Source organism: Schistocerca cancellata, chromosome 3 (genome assembly GCF_023864275.1).
Source record: "Schistocerca cancellata isolate TAMUIC-IGC-003103 chromosome 3, iqSchCanc2.1, whole genome shotgun sequence".
Classification (NCBI taxonomy): domain Eukaryota; kingdom Metazoa; phylum Arthropoda; class Insecta; order Orthoptera; family Acrididae; genus Schistocerca; species Schistocerca cancellata.
In genome coordinates, this window is record NC_064628.1 from 580,809,371 (window position 1) to 580,823,086 (window position 13,716).

Sequence of the window (13,716 nt, forward strand, 5' to 3'; positions counted from 1 at the left end):
GAAAAAGATACAGCAAGCAAAGAAACACAGATCAAATCAATGAAAATAGACAATGCAATGGTTACAGACAGTAAAAAAATAGGTAATATACTAAATGATAACTGTAAAAAACGTGGTTGAGAATTGCAAAGAAACAGTTCAAAAAACGAGGTTACTAAGGTGTCACAAAAACCAAGCAGAACCATATTCTTGAAACCAGTCACAGAAGACGAATAGAGGAAAACTGACAGAAGCTGAAGTCCAAGAAATCAGCTCGTGCTGACAAAATATCAAATCATGAAATAAAGCTAGTGAGCAAATAATCATACCACTGATGGACACAGCGAACAGCTCCTTCAGGGCTGGAATTTTTCCAGGAAAACCGAAGACAGTAGGGTCCTACCAGTACACAATAAAGGGGATATGATTGATCTCAACAACTACAGGACAGTTTCATTAACATCACATTTCTCAAAAATACTAGAAATGCTTAGGAATATCAGATCAGTTGATTATCTGGACAAATAGAACATTCTTGTACCATCACAACATGGTTTCAGAAAGGGTAAATCTACAGAAACAGCAGTTAGCAATCTGACAGAATACATTACCCAATCCTTAGATGAAAAAAGTTGTATTTGCAATGTTCCTGGATCTCTCCAAAGCATTTGACATCACTGGCCATGAAACACTGATACGAAAATTGGAAATGGTGTTTGAGGGCAAGCAAGAAAGAGGATATAATCATCCTTGTGAAACAGGAAAAAATATGTATCAACAAGGAACAAATATTAGTCAGAAACCAAAGCCATCAAATATTGAGTGCTGCAGGGATCAGTAATGGGGCCATTGCTATTTAATCTGTTCATTATAGGTATGGAAGAGAAAAAGAAGAAAATTTTGTATGCAGACAAAGTGACAATAATGAACAATAACTAAAATATGGAACAGCTTGAGAGAAGAGCATTCATTTCTGCAAACATCACAGCTCATTGGCTCTTGGAAATTGGACTGGTCATAAACCTAAAAAATACTATCTTTGCAGTGTTCAGAAACAAAGAGAAGGCCGTGCAAATGGGTTTAGAGGTGAATAAAACAATTCTGACAGAAGTAGAATCCACTAGACTTTTAAGAGTTACTGTGGATACTGGGCTGAAATGTAAACATATTAATTCTGTCTGTAAGAAACTCAGCTCTGTCATATTCATAATGAAGCAGCTATCACAAGATAGCAGACAAACAGCTTCTGTGCACAGCATACCATGGACTCTTTGAACCATACCTGCATTATGGAGTGACAATGTGGGGGCACATTTAAAAAATAAATAAATGAATGGAAATAAAATAGAAGAGGGGGTAGAGAAGAAGAAGTTAGGATAATTTTGCTTCAAATACTTACATCTTTCTGTATATATAAAAAACAAAATATATGTCACAAAAAAAGACCTCAGTTTTCGGGCATCAAATTATCAAAAATTCTGCCTAAAAATCTACTTGACAGTGTACGTGAAACTAACTTTCCAAAAAACCTCAGAGACCTGCTGGTGGAAAAAATAATTTCACAGTGTTATAAAGTATTTATTACATTAAATTTGTATATACTGTTATTTATAATCAATATTAGAATGTAAGAAATATGGTTCGACAGTACATGATAATGAATTATTTCTATTTTTGGCATGTCTTATATTACATGTACATTTACTGAAAGCTATGTAATCCTACACGATCAAATAAAATACAGTTCAATTCGACTTCTACATTTCGACATCTTATTAAATGTTAATATTACTTAGAAGACTAAAATTCCACCCAGAACACCGTTCAGTATCTTAAGATATATAGGCAAAGCCAAGATGTAAGCCTCAGTACAATCTTGGAAATCAATTACAATGGATAAAGGATAAATGAAAGTAATAGAAAGTGAAATAAATTTAAGTGAAAATGAACTGCTTAAGATAGTGAACAGTGTATTGTGTTGAAGTTTAGTCTTTTAAGTACTATTAACATTTAGTAACATGTCAAACTGTAGAACTTGAGCTGAATTGAATTTTATTTGATCCTGTACACTCATGAATTCTCTCTCTCTCTCTTTCTTTCTCTCCTCTCTGTCATGGAGCATTCGAGAACATTCTTGAGACATTCTGGAAAATTCTAGAACACTCTCGAAAATTCTATAACATACTCAAATCTTTTGGAAGGTTCTATAACATTCTGGAGCACATGAGCACATATTATGGCCACTCTCAGCCACATCAAAATAATAAAAAGAATGTGTGAACATGTACAAGCTGCTTTTGTTTACAATGTATTTGTTATCTTTTACTGTAGTTTAGAATTACTTACCTCAGTGGAAAGAAGGCTGTTCATGATTGACTGATTGATTTGGGGGAAGGAAGACGGCCATACCCTTTCAAAGGAACTGTCCCTGCATTTGCCTCAAGCGATGTAGGGAAATCACTGAAAACCTAAATCAGGATGCCAGACGTAGGCTTGAACTGTCATCCTCCAAAATGCGAGTCCAGTATGCTATCCACTGTGCCACCTCGCTAGGTGGGAGTTCATAATGGACATGTTTTTGAAAAAGTACTGTTGTGTAGAGCACAATGATGGATTGGATCGTACTTTGGAACGTGTGTTAACTGTATTTATTTATTTATTTATTATTTATTCATTTTTTAGCTCCATGGATCCTTGATGAGAGTGTATTGCTACGATGTAGAATGTGTCAGATTATTACAGTAATAACATATGAAAATGGCCTTGTGGCTTAAAATATAAGTCATTTGTAAACAGATATATGAGGTTCAAGTGTTCAAATAACAACACAGGTTATAATAGAATGATGAGTACACGAACAAATTATAAGGCTTACATTCTAATTCATATACAAATCATTCTGTCAATAATTGTTACACCAGTGCAACATAGTCATTTCTTATAAGATTGCTTTAATTAAACACATTTCACAATTATTATACATCGTCAAAAAACTCCTGTAAAGATCAGAAAGAACTATTCAATAGATTAAGTTATAGCTGTTTTTTGAATTTAGCCTTATCCCCAAAGACTGATTTAACATGAGCTGGAAGTTTATTGTATACTTTTAACTTGACTACTGTACTCTTTTCTGTACTATGCTGAGATTTCGTATATCTTTGGAAACATCATGTTTACTTCTTTTGTCATGATAATGATATTGTTTGTACTGTAAATTGTATGATTATTGTTCACAAAGCACAGTAGTGAAAAAAATGTATTGGCACGGCATGGGGAGACTGCCAAGTTGGTTGACTAAATTTTTGCAAGAACATCTGGGGTGCACTCTATCCATAGTTATGATGACTCCCTTCTGCGCAGTAAAGATTTTATTTGCTCATGACTGGTTTCCCCAGAACATGATGCCATACATCATAAGTGAATTAAAATACCCAAAGACATGGTTATCAAAGATGATAACTAATAAAATGTACAAAAGAATGTAAAAGACAAATATCATTTCATTTATGAAAGCATACAGAAAAAATTGAAACCCTGAAATCTATTTTGCAAGTGATATCATATCACAAGTTAAACGATGTAAATATAAAAAAAATAGCATGAGTAGTAGCAATGCAAACCAGATCACTGTGGCAGTTAGTGATGTTTGCTAAGTATTATTATTATTATTATTATTATTTCGATTATTCCAGTATAGTACTAATTAGAGATAGATTAGAACATATTATGCTGATAAGTGGCAATTTGTCATACGAGCAGAGTATCAAAATATCCTGAAGAGGCTGCTAATATGAAAAGTCTCAGGAAGATATGAAAGTGAATGGCTTCAAGTGATTTATTTTCTCTTACCTTGTATGAAGAAACCATTATATGTCTTGCATTTCTAGAATGACAATAACATGATTTTTGATGTGGAGCATTTCCTGAATAGCCAAAATGCAAACTACTACAACCATGATCACCACCACATCATATGTTGTTGGGAAAAGTGTGTCACACTGAAGCATGAATGTGTAGAGAAGGATTAACGTCATCATCAAATTGCTTGATTGCAGCAAGATTTTCATAAGATGATTATTAAAACTTTATTAGTACATCTTGTAGATCAACATCTGCCACACCCATTGACTTGCCACTGTCAAATACTGCCTCTTTCAACATCCTGTAGACTTCAAACATGCCATCTCATTCCTTTTTTATACACAAAAAGGTCCGCTGCGCATCTTTATCCTCTCCTATGCTGACTGTTTATGGGGCATCTACAGGAAATCTTCTTAGTTACCCAAGAGTCCAAATCACAGGTCTATTCTGGTTCAGGGATGATACCCTCATGAACTGGACCATAACCTCGACATCTTCTCTTCCCTCCACTTCATCTGGTCCCCCTTAACTCAGCAAGACTGAGTGCTGACCTCCACCTCTCTGATACCACCATAAAAACCTACGAAGCTCACAAACCATCAACAGCAGCTGCCATACTTTCCACGGTAAAAGGTCTCTCTGATGCAGTGTGACCACACATGAAAAGCACATCTGCAGTGATGGGCAATCCCTTGCTCACTACGCTAAAGGTATTACTTAAGGATTCACAGACAGGCACTTCCCTCGAAACTTAGTTTGACAACACATTTTCCATTCCATTCCACGTGTTTTCCTATCAGATGACCTCTATGAAAATTTTGCAAAAGAACACCTCCTCTCATCACCCAGAATCACCCCAGTATGGAACAATTTAACCATATCCTCTGCCATCATCCTGGGGAAGATCCTATGCACAATCACTCTCACCCTTCACAAAATGGTATTCATCCCCTACCCATCTACAAAATATTCCATATTCAAGTCCATCTTTATGCCTCACCTGCCCCTGACTCATTGCTGCATGGGTCATAGACTTCTGGAAGACCAAGGTGCAAGACCTGTTCTATGCACCCAATCAAGCACATCCTATCCTAGTCCCATATCCCATCCTATCAGAAGCAAGACTGTCTGTGAAAGAAGTAATATAATCTGTAACTTCTGCACATTTGACTTCAATCTGCTTCAAAACCCTTGCCATCTGGACAACCCCCCCCCCCCCAAAAAAAAAAAAAAAAAACAAAAAAAAAAAAAAAACCTGCTTCTCCAAACTACATAGTTGGGTACTGTCCTCACACAATATCCTTCAATTCCTGAGTCCTCCCTGCCTCAATCTCTGCTAGCCCCTAAACCACACACACCTCCACCCTGTTCCCACACTCCCCACTTCATTCATTTTACACTTACACCTTTCTCTCCACGACTTGCTCACTTCCTCCCTCATTCTATCTCTCCCTACCATTCCACTCCTCCACATCACTGTGCATCACACACAGCTCTTCCAATCTGACCAGAGTGAGTTTATTGGTGCTATATTCTTACCCTGAACATTTTCTGCCTCTCCATCCCAACTGAGAGCCTCTGTTACCTCCAACCCTCCGTCTCACTTCCCAAATCCTTTCACCCCTCGAGTAGACCTTTCACCCCTCGCAAACTCTGCCCGATACAACCCCTAATCCATATTAAGCTACAGTGTCAATAAAATATAGTCGGCAGGGACGATGAAGCCATGCAGGTGTATGGACACTTATTTGTGTGTAGTGTGTTAGCTCTGAAGAGGACTTTTCGAACCTTAGCAATGTTGTCAATCACTCAGCATCTGAACTACAAAGTGAGATGTTAAGTTCACTTCTTCCATTATTTTTAGTCCATTAAGGGCAAACCATTACCATATTTTCAAATTCTAATATAAAGATACTTACATCCTCATATGCTTCAGAATGAATGCTTAAATCTCTGTAATTGATGTTTACAGAAATAAAAAATACAGAAATTAACGAGAGACTCTACTGACCATCATTTAAAAATTCTGAAGGAATAAACATAATGAACACAGATGTTTAATATAAAATGTATCAATAGTAAATGTCATAATATGGACGCAGTAGTGCCTGAAGAAAATTGAAATACCTGGGTCCTGATTATCCTCTGGTTTGATGACTGGTGTTCCCTGTGGATGTTCATCTTGTTTTAATGAAGAAGACTTACTATCTGTTATTTCATGGACAGATTCAAACTGGGTGGAATCATCTTCTGCAAACATATCCTCTGACATTACTGTCTCATCATCATCATCAGTACTCTGACATTGGTCTTGTTTCTCTTCATTGTGAATATCTTTCATACAGGGCAATTCTTCATTATTTTGCCCCTTAGTTTTATCTTGTGCTTTCTTATTAGATGTATCTTCTCTGTCAGTTATTTTTTTATTCCAGAGTCTTGAACTAGTGTTAGTTTCAGAAGGTTGTTTACAACTGTTCAAGTATTTACTCATACTACATTCTTCTCCTGCTTCCTTCGCTTTATTATCTTTGCTTTTGGTGTTATTTTGGAGAGGGATTGTAGTAGCTTCACTTCTATTCTTGCCTGTGTTTTTACAAATTGTATTTTCACTAATCTTGAGTCTCTTTTGTGACAATGAGATGCTTGTTGCCAAAGAATGCTTTCTTCTATGCTTCACTTCTGTAACAAAGAGTTGGTGTTTCTTAAGTACTGTGACAATATCCATCACATGAAAATTGAAATAAAAATTACTATTATATGTATACTGCCACACACTAACAATACATCAACTTTGTTGGTGTCTGAGGAAACTTGGCTTATTTTCATTTTAAGGAATCACATTTTTATTACACTTGAATGTGAGAGGCTTGAAAAAAGTGTTATTAAATTATGAAGTAAATACATTTTAGTCTGTAGGGCAAGTGCTGCAATAATTGTACTGATATTGTTCATAGACAACACACTGCCACAGATTGAAATATCCTTGATCAAGTTTATGTATAGAACCACTTAGTAGAGGCAGTAACAGTAAAAGCTAATCTTTTTTTTCTAAATTATGAAAATTTTGTTTTCGTCTAGTCTAACTGTACAGCAGAGCCAATAAGATAAAGTCTACAAAATCATTATATTTGATAAGTTCAGCTGTCACAACAAGTAGCTATTCTACAGAACACTCTGACAACTGTGTAATTACAATCCATGTGGGAAACAAAATATTATGTACACCAACAAAGTGGACCAAATGCTACATATATTTCCTTGCAATGTCCCTATCAATTTTACATAATAAATATAATTTTGGGATGAGTAAAGAAAGACACAAAAAAGTGCCATGAAAACTGATTGTGTTTTAATGCTCTCCTAAAATGGTAATTAACGATGATAATAATAATAATAATAAACATGCCATGGCTTCTTGCTGTATTAGAAAAGCCGCCCATAGTTGTAGAATATTTGCCAACATTTTACACAGTTCTCATTTCAAAAAAGCTGAATGACAAAAAAGAACCCCAGGATCTCCACTCACCACTGTCAGACTAAATCAGTTTTAAATGTGATGACGCTCAGTTACATACATCTTCCATAGATAATTTGTATGCTTCTTTTACTGAAATTATGTGGAACAAGTCAGTTTACAGTGTATGCTTCTATCATTAGTGTTAAAATTACTGAATGCATTTTTTAGTCCTACTCATAGATTCATGCAACTAGACTTAAAAAATGAGGATTTTTAATTTTTTTACAGGCTATCAGTTTTTCCCCAAGTAAAAATCTGTCAATGGAATATAAGGAGTTGTCAAGAATACATGATTTTGGGTTAGATTGAAAACTTACTCTGCTACCTGTCAGACATTTTATTTTATTGGTTAAATGATCACAAATTTTTGTCATTGCATATTGAACTTATTTTAGGCCACTGATAGTTTCAATAATAACCAATAAAAGTCACTTTTCCTCTAGTGTTATGGGTACACACATCACTATACTTGGTAACAGTTGAATATGAAGGAGCAGAGCCCACCAGTGTATTCTGGAAATCGGCATGAATGTCCTTTGCTTTCGTACCTTTCTTTATGAAGTACTTAATCACTGCTCGAATCTCAATTTTTTTCCATCTTCGCAAATCACTATGCGAGAACAATAACAGAGCCATGTCACTGCCACAGCTCTCTTCCAAGAGCACTGAAGTGGCACGTGTTTACAGGAATGAATATCATGTGAACAACTTGTTGCGCTAACGTTAACCTCTCGTTGTGATTCCAAGAACTTTTCAAACCACCCTTGTAATACCACGTGTATACATGCATATCGCTATCCCATGTCTTTGTCACCTCAGTGTATTTCATAAGGTATTCCTCCACAGTTGAATGGACAGCACAGATGGCTGCCATGTGAAGGCCCAGGTTTGATTCCTGGTATTGCATGGATTTTTCCATGGTGAGAGGGCTGGTACAGGGTGCACTCAGCCACATGATGCCATTATTGTTCTTCACAGTCAGATCCAAGAAGTTAATGGCATGTTATTTTTCTAATTCCATAATGAAGGAAATTTTAGTATGAAAACTATTAAATTGTGCTGATACAGGGTTATTCTAAATGCTGGACCCATTTTAAAAAATTCTTATGTATTCAAGTACAAATCTCAAATGAACAAACTTTATACCAATGAAAAGAGGAAGTTTCAAAATTTTAGGTGGCCAGCAGCGGCCGGTAGAGCTCATGTGGCAATAGGGCTGCCATTCTGTTTCATTATCAGTTGTGAGTGAAATGGTGACTTTGGAGCATAAGGTTTCCTGCGTTCTTCAGTTCGCAAAAAATGAGTCGCAAATTGCAGTGCAGTGGGCATTTCGTACCAAATTTGGTATTCAACCACCAACTCGCAAAAGCATTAGCCATTGGTTTAAGCAATTTAAACAGACTGAGAGTGTGTGCAAATGAAAAAGCACAGGCCGACCATGTGTGTCAGAGGATGATGGCCAACAATTCAAGAAAGTTTTGTGCGTGGTCCCAATAAGTCTACCAATAGAGCCAGTCAAGAAGTTGGAATAACCCAACCACGCTGGAAAGTACTGAGATGGAATTTGCTGTACAGGCCCTATCGATTACAACTTGTGCAGACTCTCGACCTCAATGACAAAGAGAAGCATCTCGCATTTTGTGTTTATGTGCTAGCCAAGATGTAGGATGGCGCATTTCTACAGCATGTAATTTTTAGCGATGAAGTGACGTTCCACCTTAGTGGATAAGTCAACAGAAACAATGTTGGCATATGGGGTTTGGAAAATCCACATTCACCATTGCATCACAAAAGAGACTCAACGAAGATCAACGTGTTCTGTGCTGTATCCCATACAAAGGTTTATGGACCAGTTTTCTTTGCAGAAAGAACTGTAATGGGAATCACATACCTGGACATGGAACAATGGCCGTTCCCTCAAGTTATGGAAATTTTCCACGACCTCATTTTCCAATGTGATGGAGCTCCGCCCCATTGGCACCATGATGTATGAGGCTTTTTGAATGACTCCCTTCCTCAGTGCTGCATCAGTCGCAGGGGGCTTGAGGACTGGCTCTGCACTTCTGGCCACCGAGATCTCCTGATCTCACACCCTGCGACAACTTCCTACGGGCTTGTGTGAAGGAAGCTGTTTACATCCTGCCTCTACCAACCACTCTGAACGATTGTGGAACCGAATCACTGCTGCCGTGCAGTCAGTAACAGCAGATATGCTTTACCAAGTGTGGGATAAGTTTGGCTACCGCGTCTATGTTTTCCGTGCAGCCATCGGTGCCCACAATGAACATTTACAACATTTATGACACATATAATTATTAAATAATTATTAAAAACTAATTAATTACAAATTATTAAATGTATTAAATTGATATCAAACATTACAAAAAAAAACTTTCAAACTACCTCTTCTCATTGGTATTAAGCTTGTTCATTTTGGATTTTTACTTGAGTAAATACAAAGTTTTGAAAATGGGTCTATCATTTAGTTGTTGTTGTTGTTGTGGTCTTCAGTCCTGAGACTGGTTTGATGCAGCTCTCCATGCTACTCTATCCTGTGCAAGCTTCTTCATCTCCCAGTATCTACTGCAACCTACATCCTTCTGAATCTGCTTAGTGTATTCATCTCTTGGTCTCCCTCTACGATTTTTACCCTCCACACTGCCCTCCAATGCTAAATTTGTGATCCCTTGATGCCTCAAAACATGTCCTACCAACCCATCCCTTCTTCTAGTCAAGTTGTGCCACAAACTTCTCTTCTCCCCAATCCTATTCAATACCTCCTCATTAGTTACATGATCTACCCACTTTATCTTCAGCATTCTTCTGTAGCACCACATTTCGAAAGCTTCTATTCTCTTCTTGTCCAAACTAGTTATTGTCCACATTTCACTTCCATACATGGCTACACTCCATACAAATACTTTCAGAAATGACTTCCTGACACTTAAATCTATACGCGATGTTAACAAATTCCTCTTCTTGAGAAACGCTTTCCTTGCCATTGCCAGTCTACATTTTATGTCCTCTCTACTTCGACCATCATCAGTTATTTTGCTCCCCAAATAGCAAAACTCCTTTACTACTTTAAGTGTCTCATTTCCTAATCTAATTCCCTCAGCATCACCCGACTTAATTTGACTACATTCCATTATCCTCGTTTCATTTTTGTTGATGTTCATCTTATATCCTCCTTTCAAGACACTGTCCATTCCGTTCAACTGCTCTTCCAAGTCCTTTGCTGTCTCTGACAGAATTACAATGTCATCGGCGAACCTCAACATTTATATTTCTTCTCCATGGATTTTAATACGTACTCCGAATTTTTCTTTTGTTTCCTTTACTGCTTGCACAATATACAGATTGAATAACATCGGGGAGAGGCTACAACCCTGACTTACTCCCTTCCCAACCACTGCTTCCCTTTCATGTTCCTCGACTCTTATAACTGCCATCTGGTTTCTGTACAAATTGTAAATAGCCTTTCGCTCCCTGTATTTTACCCCTGCCACCCTCAGAATTTGAAAGAGAGTATTCTACTCAACATTGTCAAAAGCTTTCTCTAAGTCTACAAATGCTAGAAACGTAGGTTTGCCTTTCCTTAATCTTTCTTCTAAGATAAGTCGTAAGGTCAGTATTGCCTCACGTGTTCCAACATTTCTACGGAATCCAAACTGATCTTCCCCGAGGTCAGCTTCTACCAGTTTTTCCATTCGTCTGTAAAGAATTCGCGTTAGTATTTTGCAGCTGTGACTTATTAAACTGATAGTTCGGTAATTTTCACATCTGTCAACACCTGCTTTCTTTGGGATTGGAATTATTATATTCTTCTTGAAGTCTGAGGGTATTTATCCTGTCTCATACATCGTGCTCACCAGATGGTAGAGTTTTGTCATGACTGACTCTCCCGAGGCCATCAGTAGTTCAAATGGAATGTTGTCTACTCCCGGGGCCTTGTTTCGACTGAGGTCTTTCAGTGCTCTGTCAAACTCTTCACGCAGTATCTTATCTCCCATTTCGTCTTCATCTACATCCTCTTCCATTTCCATAATATTGTCCTCAAGTACATCGTCCTTGTATAAACCCTCTATATACTCCTTCCATCTTTCTGCCTTCCCTTCTTTGCTTAGAACTGGGTTGCCATCTGAGCTCTTGATATTCATACAAGTGGTTCTCTTATCTCCAAAGGTCTCTTTAATTATCCTGTAGGCAGTATCTATCTTACCCCTAGCGAGATAAGCCTCTACATCCTTACATTTGTCCTCCAGCCATCCCTGCTTAGCCATTTTGCACTTCCTGTCGATATCATTTTTGAGATGTTTGTATTCCTTTTTGCCTGCTTCATTTACTGTATTTTTATATTTTCTCCTTTCATCAATTAAATTCAATATTTCTTCTGTTACCCAAGGATTTCTATTAGCCCTCGTCTTTTTACCTACTTGATCCTCTGCTGCCTTCACTACTTCATCCCTCAGAGCTACCCATTCTTCTTCTACTGTATTTCTTTCCCCCATTCCTGTCAATTGTTCCCTTATGCTCTTCCTGAAACTCTCTACAACCTCTGGTTCTTTCAGTTTATCCAGGTCCCATCTCCTTAAACTCTCACCTTTTTGCAGTTTCTTCAGTTTCAATCTGCAGTTCATAACCAATAGATTGTGGTCAGAATCCACATCTGCCCCAGGAAATGTCTTACAATTTAAAACCTGGTTCCTAAATCTCTGTCTTACCATTATATAATCTATCTGATACCTTTTAGTATCTCCAGGATTCTTCCAGGTATACAACCTTCTTTTATGATTCTTGAACCAAGTGTTGGCTATGATTAAGTTATGCTCTGTGCAAAATTCTACAAGGCGGCTTCCTCTTTCATTCCTTCCCCCCAATCCATATTCACCTACTATGTTTCCTTCTCTCCCTTTTCCTACTGACGAATTCCAGTCACCCATGACTATTAAATTTTCGTCTCTCTTCACTACCTGAATAATTTCTTTTATCTCGTCATACATTTCATCTATTTCTTCATCATCTGCAGAGGTAGTTGGCATATAAACTTGTACTACTGTAGTTGGTGTGGGCTTCGTATCTATCTTGGCCACAATAATGCGTTCACTATGCTGTTTGTAGTAGCTAACCCGCACTCCTATTTTTTTATTCATTATTAAACCTACTCCTGCATTACCCCTATTTGATTTTGTATTTATAACCCTGTAATCACCTGACCAAAAGTCTTGTTCATCCTGCCACCGAACTTCACTAATTCCCACTATATCTAACTTTAACCTATCCATTTCCCTTTTTAAATTTTCTAACCTACCTGCCCGATTAAGGGATCTGACATTCCACGCTCCGATCCATAGAACGCCAGTTATCTTTCTCCTGATAACGACGTCCTCCTGAGTAGTCCCCGCCCGGAGATCCGAATGGGGGACTATTTTACCTCCGGAATATTTTACCCAAGAGGACGCCATCATCATTTAATCATACAGTAGAGCTGCATGTCCTCGGGAAAAATTACGGCTGTAGTTTCCCCTTGCTTTCAGCCGTTCGCAGTACCAGCACAGCAAGGCCGTTTTGGTTAATGTTACAAGGCCAGATCAGTCAATCATCCAGACTGTTGCCCCTGCAACTACTGAAAAGGCTGCTGCCCCTCTTCAGGAACCACATGTTTGTCTGGCCTCTCAACAGATACCCCTCCGTTGTGGTTGCACCTACGGTACGGCCATCTGTATCGTTGAGGCACGCAAGCCTCCCCACCAACGGCAAGGTCCATGGTTCATGGGGGGGTATCATTTAGTATAACCCTGTATACCGTGAATATCACCGAGTGATCCTATAATCAGTACTAATGTGTCATCAATGTATCTACAATAATATTCAATTGTAGTAGTTGCAATGGAGAAAGTTTTAAAGAACTGACATACAAGATGTTTGACAAAAATGTTAGCAAGTGTACTCACTATACAGCTACCCATTGCAGTACATACAGTTGTGAGAAGATTGCAGTGTTGAATTTAAAATGGTGACAGGACAGTATTAGATGTAGTAAACTAATGAGCTCATCAATCTCCTCTGTGCTGGCTTTCTTATGTTTCAATAGATTTGCTTTAATAACCTTAATCTTGAAGTGGAATGTTACTAAGTTAACTATGGTAATTATACAAATTTACAACAGTTTCAAGGAAATTTTGGACTGTATTGCTTTTTTCAAATAAATAATTTTTTAAAGCAACATATCAATAGGTCGTACCGAGATACCAGTTTTATGGATTTTCGGTTGCATACATAAGGTTGGGATGCACAGGTTTGTATCCAAAATTTCTTTTATTCTTTCTCTGAAAAAACGAATTTGCACTTCTTTACAG

The 13,716-nt window shown here is 37.6% G+C and overlaps 1 protein-coding gene across 1 annotated transcript in view; it reads right to left on the bottom strand.

Annotated features, from left to right (window-relative positions):
* LOC126176439 (zinc finger CW-type PWWP domain protein 1-like) overlaps window positions 1-13,716 on the bottom strand; it is a 339,799-nt gene that overhangs the window by 51,390 nt on the left and 274,693 nt on the right. Inside the window, exon 13 of the mRNA XM_049923596.1 lies at window positions 5,968-6,519. Coding sequence (XP_049779553.1) covers window positions 5,968-6,519 — 552 coding nt within the window. The remainder of the gene's footprint in view (window positions 1-5,967; window positions 6,520-13,716) is intronic.